Below are 14847 nucleotides of genomic sequence, written 5' to 3'. Positions count from 1 at the left end.
GTCACTCTGTGTGCAGCTGCTGGGGAGTGATCAAAGGCAGCAGCAGCCACGGCCCCGTGTGCTCCGCAGCAGAGCGGGCAGGAGATATTGCTGTTCCCATTTTAATTTGTTTTTTCAATAAATCAGGCTTCATTCCTATTCATCATGTAAAGCTGTTGGATGGCGAGCTGCTGCAGAATGCTAACTAATTTCATAATGCTCTGCATAAGGTGACCCACTTACAAGTTCATCCTTCAGTCGTGTTTAAGCTCTGGTCCTGATTTATGTAACAGCATATTGGTTTCATCAAGAGTTGTCTGATCACTCACTGTGTTGGCTCCTTCTTGACCTGTACATGATTTGTATTCTCCTCGATTTTAGGGAAAACTTTCCGTCTCCGTGCACATATGTGCAGAAAAAGAGTAATAAACCTTCTTATAAGTAGTCAGTCTTGTGAGCTTTTCTGTCACTTAAAGATACATTGGAGTGGGAACTAAAAGGAGTTTTAAGGAGCCTGCTGCAGGCAGGGCAGGGGAAACTCTGCACGGGACGTCGCTCACGGCATCTCCCTGTTTGTACATTTTTGGGCTGTGATTAACATTGGCTTTTGTGTCTTGTGAGTCACAGTCCCTTGGATTTGAGGGTGGGAAGACAGGAGAGTTTTTCTTCCTCTATATTTTCCTCATACCCTTTTATTTCTGAACTGACAAATCAAATTGCAGGGAATTCCCTTCTCCTTACGTTATCTCCCTTGTCAAGAGTGAGGTGTGCTGCCCAAGTGTATCAGGCTGGTGTGACTTATTGCCCTCACTTCTCTTTAAATCTGTATTTGAAGTTGTTAATGATGAACTTAAAGCTGAGACACTGAAGCTGCCTCACAATAAACTGCAAGTTTCCATTGCTGTGAGTTTCAGTTTACTGGCAGCTAATGAAGCTCCCAGTCCTGCAGGATACCACACAGTGCAGAAAGGTGGAATTGTCTGGGTTCAGACCTGTGTGTGGAGCTACAGATGCTGTTCCTTTTCTCCTGTAGCATTCCTTTTTCTGCCGACTGACGGAAGATAAGAAATCGGAGAAGTTCTTTAAGGTTTTTTATGATCGCATGAAAGTGGCACAGCAAGAAATCAAGGCAACTGTCACAGTCAACACCAGCGACTTAGGAAACAAAAAGAAAGATGAGGACTCGGACAGAGATGTCCCCAACAGGAAAAGAGGTAATCTCCAGTCATTCCCCTTCTGAACTAACAGGGAGTGTGTTTTGAACTCGTTTCAGTTGATGCTATAATGCTCAGATCTCTGGTCCCACAGAGCAAAGTTCACAGATCAGTGGTGCCTTGGCTTGGGATTTCGAGAGCTTCATCCCCTCTTCATCCATTTGTGAGGTTGTGCTATTGAAATGAGGAAAAGTCTTTCTGAGCTGAGACTCTGCTGCGTTGTCTCGTGACAAGCTGCCAAATCTGATCCATAGTAACAACCCTGGACTGTGGGTTGTGGTCAGTGCCTTCTCTAACTGAAGAAATCCTAATTTTGTTCTAAAGCAGGTCCTTTTACCCTAACTCCTGCTAGCACTGGATGCGTGTGCCCTAACCAATTGACCCCCGAATTTATAGCCCTGCTGTGGTTGGTGCAGAGTGTGCCACGGGCCCCTCGCCTACACTAAACGTACTCACCCAGGATCTGCTGCCCAACAGCTGGGCCTGTGGGTTAAGCTGCCAGGGGAATTGTGGACAGATTTCCTGGCCCTCTCTATCCACCTTCCCTAAGGAGGATGTGTCCTCGTGTGTTGCAGTGAGGGAGCCCATGACCCAGATCACAGAGGAGGTGAGGGACCAGCTGCTGGAGGCATCGGCGGCCACGCGCAAGGCGTACAACACGTACCGGAGAGAGGCTGACCCTGAAGAGCACTACTCAGCAGGAGAGGGAGCCCAGGCTGCAGCAGACAAGAGTAAAGATGAGCTGGAGATGAGTGCTGTCATCTCCATCATGCAGCCCATCCTGCGCTTCCTGCAGCTGCTCTGTGAAAACCACAACCGGGATTTGCAGGTACTGCCTGGTCCAGGGCACCTGTGCTCAGGGTGCCCTGTGCACTCACTGCTGCCATGCCATTATCCCTAATCCCAGGCCTTTTAACATGGATTGCGTGAACAATTATTCTCTTTGGTCTTGACGTTAATCAAAAAAAAAAGTAGTTATACCTTGCTGGGCTGATATGAACAAATCCAGTTTTCCTGTGGTCTTTGAAAGGTACATAAAAAGTGGTGTGATCAACAGTTACTGAGGTTTTTAAAAAGTATATGTTGAAAGCAAGCAGGTCTTGTGCTGTGAAGTTACTGGTTTGCTTTTGAGAGGGGAAGGAAAGAAATATCATTTAGGAAAATGAAGAGGACATTGATGCTTTGGTTCTAGCAGCCCTCAAGCTTAACTTTCCAGTAACCAGGTTCTCTAGGATTCTCTTGGATCTGTTCATGTGCCTAGAATTGAACTCATGGGGACGGAGTCAGGAAAGCCTCAGCTGGAGGTGAATCTGCTGAGGGACATGGAGGGCAATGAGAAGGGTTTTTAGGTTGTATCCACACAGCAGGAGATAGCAGAGGTGGCTTTGCTGTGGAATGGGCACAGCCCATGGTGACAGAGGACATGGAGAAGGTCAGGAAGCTCAGTGCCATCTTCACCTTGCCCCTTACTGGTAGGACTGGCCTTCACCCACCCTACATCCCTGAGACCCTGGTGGGGTCTGGAGCAAGGGAGTATTACTGTTGGTGGAGAATTGGGAGGGGAAACACCTAAAAAAGCTGGATATGCCCCAGATTCCATGTGGAATTCTGGCTCCAGTCCTGGGCTCCCAGGTCCAGCAGGCAGTCTCGGAGATGACCAGGGGACTGGAGCATCTGATGGGCAAGGAGAGCGGGGTGAGGTCAGGCTGGAGAGGAAAAGGCTCAGGATCTCTCACCATGTGTACAAACACCTGATGGGGGATGTGGAGAGGACAGGGCCAGGCTCTGCTCCAGCTGCCTCGTGACAGGGGCTGGAGTTGGCAGAGTCCAAAGGTCCTGGCAGCCTCTGTGTCCTGTGCTGCCCTGAGATGTGCTTGTAGAATTCCAGGGAGCCCAGAGCAGGTTCCCCTTTACGAAGGGCTGCAATTCAGTTGATTTTTCAGCCGATGCTGCTGGGCTGGGATGGAGGAGCTGGTGAGGCACTGTACAGTGTGCTAAATGCCCTCATAAAGAGCAATAATTGCCTTGATTGCCCATTGTTCCCTGGCTGGCAGGAGCGTGGGACCCTTGGAGAGCTTTGCAGAGCTGCCAAATCGCTTCCCCAAGCAGGAATGCCCCGGCAGCAGTGGGATCACAGCTGCATGGAAACCTTCTGGGAGCATCTCTGAGTGCCCAGGTTATATACATCAGCCTTCCTCTTGCTTTAAAGAAAAGCAGCCCTTTGATGTGTGTTTTGTCAGAGGATTTTCCTGCCGCTGGCGGTGTCGGTTCCCGTGGCACAATTCCAAACCGCACGCACAGGATCCGCTGCTGCCTTTGGCGAGGCACCCGCAGCTATAGGAGCACACTTGAACTCCAGCCAGTGCAGAAACTTGGCCTCAGCTCGTCCCCGTCCTGAACAATTAGATTTCCCAAACAGCAGGTCGTTGAAGTCAGCTCTGAGAGAAAAGGGGATATATTTATTTTTTTAACAACAATAATAAAAAAAGGTGGAACGATTTTTCCAGTGTAATCCTCTTGCTGCCTGCCTGCCTCAAGCTTTGTCCTTCTTCCTCAGCCCCAAACGGAAGGCAGAAGTGCCTGATCCTCCAAAGCCTTGGTGTCTGCAGCTGGTACGTGAGCTCCCTGCAGTAGTGCCAGAGGGAAGCTGAGTGTCTCCCAGGACTGCACATTGTATTTGAGTGAGGAGTGAGTTGGGATCACCGGGCTGGTGCAGGTGTGGGCTGGGCACACTGAGCCTTCCCAGGCTGTTGGCAGCTGATGTGCAAGCACAGGGTCATGCTGGAGGAGCTGCTGTGCTTCAGAGGAGGAGGAGGTCTCTGGGATGCTCGGGCAGCTGCAGTGCTGTGCCCTCTGCATCAGTCAGCCCTTCCCTTCCCAGATACAGCCCCAGTCTGCTCCCTGTGGATGCTGTTCCACGGCCCTCCATGGTGCTGGAGGAGCTGCATCGCCTTCTCCAAACGAATGCAAGGACTGGGATGAAGGGGTGGATGCACACTTCCCACATGTTCTAGCAGCTGTGGCTGCTGACTCTGGGTGCAGGGTCTGGCAGAGGGTGCTGCACACCTCGGGGTCATTCCCACAGAGAGCACTGGGGTGGCTCACTCAGCACTCAAGAGTTGTGTTCCCAGTCTGTAGCCTGTGAAATGCTCTGGGTGACTGAAAATGAAGAGTTCACTCTGTCCTGGCTGAGACAGCAGCAGACACTCCCTGGGGCAGTTTCTCACAGTGCAGCAATGGTTTGTTTTCTACAATTTTTTCCTTCCCCTTGTTTTAGCCTAACAATGTCCTCCTGCCTCTTGTGCCTCATCCCTCTTCTCTCCTTACTGACTGTGGATCAAGCAGCTCAGGTACAAGCTTAGCTGTAATCAGAATAAATGCTCTGCAGCCAGGGAGCATTTTGCTTCCTCACTTTGGGTATTATCCTTTTGTTTTGTTTCTTTTCCTGGAGGGAAGGCACGATCTCCAATTTCTGTAGGATCAACCTTTTTTACATTCTGACAAGTTAATCAGAAGTCAGGATACTAAATGAGCAATCAGCTGAAATGTGCTGAATCACTGTCACCTTTAGTCTGCATTCATAGACAGCGTTTTCCTTTTTTAGCTTCGCCTTCCATTGAATCTGCAATTTCTCTCTCTGTTTGCCTTAAAGGACTCATTAGTCTGACTCAGGCAGAGACAGCCAGGGACCAGTGCTGCTCTTTGGGCTGGCAGGAAAGACCCTGCTGGTTCCATACTCCCATGGCTCCTGTTCCCCTGAGGGCTTTTTCGCCCCAGAATTGTTGTTACCTGCTAGAATTAAGTGAAATTAGAGTTTTCCTGCTGAAACTTCAAGGAAAAGCAAGTGGTAGTGGCTGCTAATCTTTGCAGCGCTGCTGGGAATGCACTGGCAAACAGCATTTGAGTCACTGGGAAATTGGTGTTCGTTAGTTGTCCTTCAGTTTTGGGTGGGTTTGGTGCTTCTTTTCATTTGGAATATAGGAGAGCAGAAAGCTGTTAAATCCACAGTGGCAGATCTGGCTTTTCATTAGAGGAGCTGCTCTTAATCAGCAGCTTCAAGCAGGAATGACAATACTTATGTGAAAGGAAATGCAGTGGAGAGCATTCCATTTTAAGGCACCTTCCTCCAAGGTGTGCACTCAGGTCCCTCTTGTTCCCTGCTGGGGAATTGCTGCTTCCACCTTGGAGAGAGGTCTGGGAGGAGGGAGCCTTGAGTGATGCTTGGCAGGTAGAGAGAAGCTCCCAGGCTCCAGAGAGCCTCCCAGAGTGCCTGTTCCATGCTGGGTGCGTCAGGCTCTAATGGATCTCTCTGTGTATGGGATGCATTCTGTTTATTGCTGTACAACATGAAGCCAACAAGCTGCTCAGGAAAGCAGCACGTTGCAAATAAGGCTTGGAAAGAGGCTGAAACTGCTTGTACAGCGAGCCAGAGCAAGCCACTGTTCAGTGGAATTGGGCATGGATGAAGTTAATAAATGGTATCAGCCAAACAGCATTTTCTATGTTTTTTTTTCCTTCCTTCATGGCTTTGACACTCTCCTCACAGAATTTCCTACGCTGCCAGAACAACAAGACAAACTACAACCTGGTGTGTGAGACACTGCAGTTCCTGGACTGCATCTGTGGGAGCACAACTGGGGGACTTGGTCTTCTGGGTCTGTATATAAATGAGAAGAATGTGGCACTGATCAACCAGACACTGGAAAGTTTGACTGAGTACTGCCAGGGGCCGTGCCATGAGAACCAGGTAATGAATACAGAGCTGGGAAATGCATCCCCCTTTCTCCCTGGGCCCCAGCTCTATGTTAGATTGCTGTTGTCTTACAACACTGCCCACTTTAAATGCCCCACAAGTTGGAGGATTTTTTTTTTCTTTTATAAACTCCTCATAATCAACTTGTCTTTCTCAGGGCCCCCTCTGAGGAGTTGAACCACTCAAAAGAAGTAGAAGTATTTTTGCTTTGCTAAATTCTGTTCTATTAGACTGGACAGGGAGAGTGGGGAATTTCTGTACTTCATATCATCCCAGAATGGGTTAGGTTGGGTTGGGATGAGCCAGCCCTGCCATGGCAGGGACACTTTCCACTGTCCCAGGCTGCTCCAAACCCCATCCAGCCTGGCCTTGGAAATTTCCAAGGATGGGGCAGCCACAGCTTCTGTGGGCAACCTGTGCCAGTTTATGCTTATTCTCTCCATTTCCTTATTAATGGAACCATAATATTGTCCTGAAAGACTGGAATGGGACTTTTCTGTCGTTCTTGCTTCTGCAAGAGAATGTGTGAGGCTGTGCATGCCAGGGGGAATTGTCAGTGTCCCTCTGCTCTCTGGAGCAGGTGGAATTAAACCCTTTAGGCGTTCTAGGTGTGGAGTTCAACAACAGAGCAGGGCTCTCTGTGGATTTTGAAGCCAGCAAGCTGCTGTTTGTGTATTTTAGTTCCAGCCCATTCCAAAAGCAGGGCTGAAGGGTAGGCAGAAGGTTATGGAAATTCCCATTCTTTGTGTAGACAGCCCTGAAGTAGGTGTTGATTGGCACATATATAATAAAGAAAACTCTCCCTAATCTCAGTAAAACACTGTTCCTCCAGCCTGCACGCTTTGGCATGGAAATGCTTCATTTATCAGCTCTGGTTCTCCATGCTTCCTGAGGCCAGGGGCTCCAGTAGGACCATGGCTGAGGAGAGGAAAAGCTCAGAACAAAATGCCTTAATCTTTTTGTTGTTGCACTGCCTGGAGCTCTCTGTGCAGCTCTCCATCTCGGGCAGCCCTCGAGGTGATGACAGAGGGGACCCTGCTGCTCTGGCAGGGTCACCAGCCTGGGCTGTGTTTGTAGTGCAGGCCATTAGTGAAGGCTGATGACTTTTCTTTGGACAGAACTGCATTGCTACTCACGAGTCCAACGGCATTGACATCATCACAGCATTAATCCTCAATGACATCAACCCTCTGGGAAAGAAGAGGATGGACCTCGTGTTGGAGCTGAAGGCAAGTGAATGTTCTGTGTGAGGCACAGTGAGATAAAACATAATTTTATTGTTGGAACTATGGGGGTGTTTATTACACCCCAATATTCATAAGTGCCCAAAAGTTAGATATATCAGTGAGCTGCAGGCAGTGCCCAAAGATTGTTTGTCACAGGTATTTAATCTTTTAAATTATGTCATGGAGCTACCAGTTAGTTCTCAGATGGGGAATACAGGCAGTCAGAATATGCTCAGGAATCCTAAAATGACTTCCTGTAAAAAAATTTTAAGCTGATGAAAACTCTTCTGTTGTTGCTGAGCTTTTGCATGGACAATGGAAGTGAAATTTCTCATGTTGCAACTGCTTTCCTAACACTTTATTGGTGTTGTTTAATCGGTTGACATTAAATCATCTACAGTTCTTTAGGGTTGTCCATATTAATGCTGAAATAATTAGCCCTGGTGCTGGTTTCAAAACAGAAAAACACAGGAGCAGGTTCCCCTCTAGCAACAGCAGTCCCAGAGCACTCTTGCTTCAGCCTGTGCTTGAGAAATATTTCCTTTCTGACTTATTGCCCTGACTGACACTGCAGTGTCTCCTTGTTTTCCGTTGCCGACTCACACCATTATTATGGGTAATGTGGGTTTTTATTATTGTAAATAAAAAATGCTTTTAGACTCTATTAGCATTATACTTCAAAATTAAATACTTTTATTGGGTTTTATTGTCAGGCATGATGGATTTTAATCTTAATTGTTCGTATTAAAGTAGTCTGGTGCCTTGTGGTAGTTTCCCATTTCCTCCCTGTGTTCCTTGGCGTGAGCAGACTGCAGAGTGATTTCAGTTAAAAGCAGCAAAGCACGTCTGTCTTCAGCCCTGGCTGTCCCGTGATTTAATCAGCAGCATCTTCAGCAGAGCTCAGCTGCTCCATTTGGGAGCTCAGAGCTCGTGGTGGTGCTGCAGTAGCTTTAAACCAAACCGAAACAACGCAAGCATGAAACAGCAGCATTTTTAGAAATTTAAACCTTGGCTGGGGTTAATTTGATGTCTCTCAATAAGTAGGATTTGGGGAATAAACTGATAAAAAATCTTGTTAAGTTGTGTAGGTCAGTAATTAGAGGAGAGGGAGGGCTTGGTGAAGGGAGGCTGTGAGAGCCCTGGGCTGGCTGGCACCATCTGCCTGCAGTGGCTGTTGCCTGTGGGACCCTGAACCCTTCTGGCAGCAGAGTGGTGCCACTCAAGCTGGGTACCCTCATTTTTTGGCTCCTGGCAGTGATTCTATTGCTTTTCCCTCCCTTCAGAACAATGCTTCCAAGCTGCTCTTAGCCATCATGGAGAGCAGGCACGACAGTGAGAATGCTGAGAGGATCCTCTACAACATGAGGCCCAAGGAGCTGGTGAGTCCTGGGATCACCCCTGAGCTCCTGACTCTTCATTTGCACAGGAGACAGAGAAAGGAAAATTCCTTGTTCCCCAAGAGCTGCCCAGTAAGCCATGGCAGGGTTTTGGGGCTGGTTAATGTATGAAGTGGTGAAAACACGAGCAGGAGATCCCAAAGCACCACTGACTTGTCTTGTCCCAGTGCTTGGGGCTGTGTTGGAGCCAGGGTCAGAACGTGGCACAGGTAGCAGAGAGGGTAACCTGGAATTTGTTACCTTCAGGGAAGGATGAGGCTCAATTTGTTGTGCCAGTGAGCTGGGCTGAAGCTGAGTTCAGTTTATCCTGGATGCTGAGAATCCCACTGACCTCCCTTTGAACATTCCTGTCCCTAGGAGTGCCGAGGGTGTGCTGCCCTCAGCAGCTTCCACCCTTGCCTGAGGCTCCTCTCCTTGTCTCTGTGTCCTTCTCCAGGTGGAAGTGATCAAGAAGGCTTATCTGCAGGGAGAAGTGGAGTTTGAGGATGGAGAGAATGGGGAAGATGTTGCTGCATCTCCAAGGAACGTGGGACACAACATTTACATCTTGGCTCATCAGGTAGAGTTTCACAAATCACAAACTGGGAAAAGCCAGAGTCTGCTTTTCCCTGGAACTGTGTTCATGGCTCATCTCTGAGACTGACTCACTGCACATTCTCTTGTTATCAGAGCAAATCCTAATTTTAATCAGAAACAAAAATAGTATAGTGCAAGAAAATTTTGGGAATTTTCTTTTGTAGTGGGAAGCAGGCAGGCTCTGAATCGAGTTCCTGAGGACATGTGGCTCAATTTTTGGCAGCACTGAGCAACAATGTATTATTTTTCAGCTGCATCAAAGGTTACTTTATACTCCCAAAGAAGTTCTACTCACAGATCAATTAAAGTGTAATCAAAAATCTCAGTCCTTGCCACATTCTCTCTCTGCTGGAGCCAAGCAGAGCCATTGTATTGATACGATGTGTGTTTGAAAGGTAAAAAACCAAAGGGGAGAAAAATGGGTCCAGATCTACTTAATATATTGATGCTACATCTCTCACTGCATTGGAGACTTCTTGTTCCTCCAGCATCTGAGCTGACAGACCCTCACTGTGCTGCAGGATGAATTTGGGAGCATCCAGCAGCATCTTTGGAGCAGTGCTCTGTGCGTCTGCTGCTCAGTTGATGCAGATTTTCTCTTTGTCCCTGTCTGGATCCTTGGGTGATGAGCACACCATTGGGTTAGGGTGGTGTAGAAGGACAGACCGAATGTGAATTTCTGTGTGATCAGAAAGATTCCAGGCAGAGGGTGGGAGAGGATGGGGAAAAGAGGAGTACAACACTGGCATTAAAGAAATACATATTTGAATCATTCTGACTTGCTCCCAAAATAGAGCTGCAGGGTGTCTGGTTGGAACAGAACAAGCCTTCTGTCAACTTTGCCCTTTCCTAGCAGCTGACTGCGTACTATTTCTTTTTTTATGCCAAAAATCAGAAATTTAATATCACAGAGAGACATCTGGTGTCTCCCACTCCCTGTGCATTCCTTTATTTTAGTTGGCTCGTCACAACAAAGAGCTGCAGAGCATGCTGAAGCCAGGGGGTCAGATCGAGGGGGACGAGGCGCTGGAGTTCTACGCCAAGCACACGGCACAGATCGAGGTACCAGGAGCTCCTGGGCAGCACCAGGGGGTGCAGCCCCAGTGCTTTATTCATCATGCTGTCGTGGCTCTGCCTGCCTGTGTGTGGACTGTTGTCTCTGGTACAGAGAGACTTATTTATTTAATTCCCTGGCAGTGGCAGGGGGAGCTATTCCTGAGCTGTCATGTGTGGGCTCAGGGATGGAGCTGAGCAGAGCTCTCTTGGCAGGAGCAAGTGTGGCTTCACTTCTGTTACATTTTGGCCGGTGCTGTTGCTGAATCCGGAAAGTTTGTGATAGCTTTTGCCACTCTTTCTGGATTCAAATGACAATTTGGCCTCCTGTGCCATCTAAGAGCTTTATAAAAGTAAAATGTTCACAAATATGGAGATTTCCTGGAGAAGCTGTGGCTACCCCATCCCTGGAAGTTTCCCAGGCCAGTTGGACATTGGGGGTTGGAGCAGCCTGGGACAGTGGAAGGTGTCTCTGCCATGGCAGGGGTGGCACTGGGTGGGATTTAAGGTCCTTCCAACCCAAACCAGTCCATGGTTCCATGGCATCACAAAACTCTCTAATAAGCAATACAGATGTAACTGTTATTCCTTGTACTTGGCCATGGCTCAAATTTGCCAACATTCTTGAACTGGGCCACCACACTGCTCTTAACTCCATCCCAGCTTTGGTGAAGGCTTCTCTGGGCCCCTTAGAAATCCCAGCTAAGACCAGTACTGCCAGAATAAGACCACAGCATAAAAATTACAGCTCCGGAGCTAAATGTAGACCTGCTCTGAAAGGTAAATTAAATTAAATCTGTGTGGAGCTGCCGTTCTTTGGAAATGTCTGCATGGTGCTGATTTGAAAAGGGGAGCGAAACAGGCAGCAAAGCAAGAAATAAGAGCATTTAAAAGCTGGGAAAGGACTCACGAGGCTGCTGTGCAGATTGTCAGGTCGGACCGCACCATGGAGCAGATCGTGTTCCCCGTGCCCAGCATCTGTGAGTTCCTCACCAAGGAGTCCAAGCTGCGCATCTACTACACCACGGAGAGGGACGAGCAGGGCAGCAAGATCAACGACTTCTTCCTCAAGTCTGAGGACCTCTTCAATGAGATGAACTGGCAGAAGAAACTGCGAGGTGGGTCAGTGCTGCTCCACGTGAGCTCAGGGATTTTGGGGATTTTTGGGATTTGAAGCATTGGCTGAGCAGCAGATGGTTCCCCAGTGTGGCAGCAGCCTCGAGGATTGTTTGTGAGGGCTGCTGCTCTGCACGGTGCAGGATGTTGGGATAAAGGCAGGCTGGATGCTGGAGCAATAGGGACCCTCTGGAGGGGGTCCAGGGCAGCACATGTCATCCTTTTTGAGATCCAGCAGGAAGGAACAAATGTATGGAGGAGTATCTGATATGAGGAGGAAACAGGGGGAGGACCTGCTGAAGAGAGCAGTGGCCTGTGCTGGATGCAGGGGGGAGTAAGGCTGGGGAATGCAGCAAGGTTGGACTTGGTGATTGTAAAGGTCTTTTCCAACCATAAAGATTCTGTGGACTTAGGGCATCTCTAGGAATGGAGATGTTTAAGGACAAGTTCAAGATGGATTTCTCAGTACTGCTGAAGCAGAATTCATCCTCCCTTGGCAAGTAGACTGGCTGACAGGTTGATGAGTCCTTTCCATCCCTATGATGCTAAAATGTCTGAACAGAGGTGTTTTCAAGCACTGATTTTCCCTCCGAGGTTTCCACTGGCAGCTGGGAAATCCCTTAAAATGATATTTTAATTCACACAGTGCCACCATGTCCCCCCTGTAGCTCACTTGCTTCATGTTCTTGTTCTGCTGAGGGCTGAGTGCCGCAGCTGAGGCTCAGTGGGCAGTGCTGAGAGCTGACCAGCAGTGACCCTGAAATGGAGATAAAGCAGGTCCTTCCTGCTCCAGTCAGCCCCTGCTGCTCCCCTCCCCTGCATCAGCTCCTCTCCAGTTTTTAGTGCAAGAGCAGGACTGCTCTGGAACCCCCTCTTGGAACAGATGTGGGACTGCTTCCGAAAAATCTGGGAGCTCTGCAAGAAATCTGGGAGTGTGACATCCTAAACAAATTGCAACTTCAACAGCATCCATATATTCTGTTAGATTTTGTTTTGAGTCACTTTGTCTTTGAGGCTGTCTCCAAGCAAGCTGTGAAGTCATCCATCATTAACTACAAACCACAAATTAGCCAAGATCCACCTGCAGAGATGGAGAATATTTCTTCTTTTTTTCTTTAAAAAATGGGAATAACTTATTCTGTCACTAATATTCAGGTCTTGTCTGGTCTCTGAGAGATTTTTTTACATTCCTGCAATTGTTTCTCACATTTTCAGTAGAGTTAGTGTTGGAGCTGTGACCTCTGGCAGTGCTGTGTGCACTCATGTGATGCCACTTAGAGTTTATTCAACCCTCAAAAAGATTTCTAAAATAAAAGCCGATGTATTTCTCCCTTCAGCTCATGGTGCTGGCCCATAATCTGAGCACCAGAAGCCTCTTAATTGTTAATTAAGAATGGAAATGAGTTGCTAAAGCCAGGCAGAAGCACTACACAGAGTCAGTGTCCATCCCCAAAGGAAGGTGTAAAGTTAAACCTGGACCTTTATAATCACCCTTATATGATTTCATATAAATCAACTAAACCTGGTCACAAATTCTTCAAGTTAAAGGGAAGCTGAGAACATTGAGATTGTGGAATTGTGTAGCCCTTTGTTAGCTGGGGGTGTCAGAGATTTGTCAGGGGATTTGCTGGAGAGAGGTGGTGGCTGCTGTGAGGCTCAGAGCTGCTGCATGTAGTAAATTACCCTTCGGCCCCAAAATGTGCATTTTCATTTGTTCCTAAATTTTACTGACAGCTTTTTCCTTGCTATCTGATAACTAAGCACAGGCTGCCTCCTTCCACCGGGGCAAAACAGTTCCTTTCCCTTCTTTGAGAGCATTTTAATGGATTTTTTTCACTGCTCTAGATTTCAGGAGGACACAATTTTCTGTGCAGTAAGCCTGCAGGAGCTAAAATCAGGGGGGCTATGCCTGGATGCAGAGGGAATTACTGCAAGGCAGCTTCTTGGCTTCTTTGTTGACCTCAGGTTCATGACCACTTCAGCAAAGAAATCTTTCTGCTTTCTGCCTCTTGGTCCTGGCTGCAGGGATTATTAAAATTAGGAGTCTTTCTGAGCAGTATTTCTGTGTAACATTAAGGATTTAAATGTGCTGTTGGATTGTACGTGGAGCTCTGTGCAGATGTGCTGAGTCCTTTGTCCTTGGGGCAGAGGGAAGGCCAGGGAGCTTCACCCCCAGGTTATTCTGGGGCTCTTTTGGGCTGTTTTCAGCAGAAAATGAATTTGCAGGTCACACTGTCTGGTGCAGGTGAGCTGCTGGCAACAGAGGCATGGTGCTGGAGCTCACTACGGATTTTCCTCCTCCAAATTCTTCTTGGTGTGACTCTGAGTACAAAGTGTATTATTAGGGGAAGCCTCAAGTGCTTGATCTGTGCAGTTTCTCAGCTTGTGCTCTTGCTGCTGCTAAACCACGTTTGAAACAGAGATCCTTTGCCTTAAAATACCAGCTAGGAAACTTGAAGAGCCCCCAAGATGAAGGATAATTAAATAAACTTCAGAATAAGCCATGAATATTATTACTTTCGATGCTATGCTTTTGGGCAAATTGAGAACAAGCTTGTTTTGTTGGTGATATTTTTTTTTATAGAGACCTGTTATTTTTATTAAACCCTCCATTAAAAATAAATAATTTTCTCTGTTGCAGCTCAGCCCTTCCTGTACTGGTGTGCTCGGAACATGTCCTTCTGGAGCAGCATTTCCTTTAACCTGGCTGTCCTCATGAACCTGCTCGTGGCATTTTTCTACCCATTCAAAGGAATTCGAGGAGGTACTGATAATTAACCTAAAAAAACCCATGTGAACAAAATAAGGTGTAATGGGCCAAATTCTGCTCTCCCCACTCTGCTCTTTACATCAGTGGGGTAGGAGAACAGAATTTGGCTTTTTAAATTGCTTTGTTTTAAATTGTGCTGTTCTCTTACTCTTTCCTGAGGCATTTTTAAGGAAAATGTAGAGCCTTGCTTTTTCCTAGGGGAAAAAATTACCCCAGACAAACATCCACCTTTAATTGCTTGACTGTTCTACTTTGGTTCAAAGTCCTGTAATTAAGGATTGAGCTAAAAATAGGTGAAATGTTGAATGTGTTGTTTTCCTTGAGCTTGCAGTTTATAAATGGAGTTTTCCCCACACTTTTCCTGGTGCTCCAGGAGGTCCCTGAGTCTGGGGGTGGATCCAGCCTTGGATCCCAGGGCAGGGCAGGACTGGAGTCCTGTCACAGCACTTGGGAAATCCACAGGGACATTCTCAGCAGTGCCACGTGCATCACTTGCAAAATGATGTGAATGTCTAGCTAGGAGCTTTTTCCTTGTATGGGGGTTTTGCATCCTGAAAAAGCCTGTCAGAGGGATATTTTAGGCCAAATTCCAGTGTTCCTGGGAGGGGGGGAGAGGACAGTTTTACCTTCTGCCATTAGGAGCAGTAGGCTGTGGCTGCTGTCCCTTGTGTCACACCCAGTGTCAGCAGAGTGGGGACAACCCAGATGCTGGCTGGAAGGTTCTGACGAGCCCAAAGAGCAACTGAATTTCTGTCTCTAGTTG

At 47.6% G+C, this 14847-nt stretch overlaps 1 protein-coding gene across 1 annotated transcript in view; it reads left to right on the top strand.

Moving 5' to 3' along the window:
• Positions 1-14847, top strand: part of ITPR1 (inositol 1,4,5-trisphosphate receptor type 1) — a 157414-nt gene that overhangs the window by 116194 nt on the left and 26373 nt on the right. Inside the window, exons 45-53 of the mRNA XM_062500846.1 lie at positions 1013-1193; positions 1769-2022; positions 5740-5940; positions 7065-7175; positions 8456-8551; positions 9006-9128; positions 10103-10207; positions 11124-11316; positions 13956-14078. Coding sequence (XP_062356830.1) covers positions 1013-1193; positions 1769-2022; positions 5740-5940; positions 7065-7175; positions 8456-8551; positions 9006-9128; positions 10103-10207; positions 11124-11316; positions 13956-14078 — 1387 coding nt within the window. The remainder of the gene's footprint in view (positions 1-1012; positions 1194-1768; positions 2023-5739; positions 5941-7064; positions 7176-8455; positions 8552-9005; positions 9129-10102; positions 10208-11123; positions 11317-13955; positions 14079-14847) is intronic.

Source organism: Cinclus cinclus, chromosome 12 (assembly GCF_963662255.1).
Source record: "Cinclus cinclus chromosome 12, bCinCin1.1, whole genome shotgun sequence".
NCBI lineage: Eukaryota > Metazoa > Chordata > Aves > Passeriformes > Cinclidae > Cinclus > Cinclus cinclus.
Note: the sequence above shows the minus strand (reverse complement) of the source record. Positions and strands in the feature narration are given on the sequence as shown.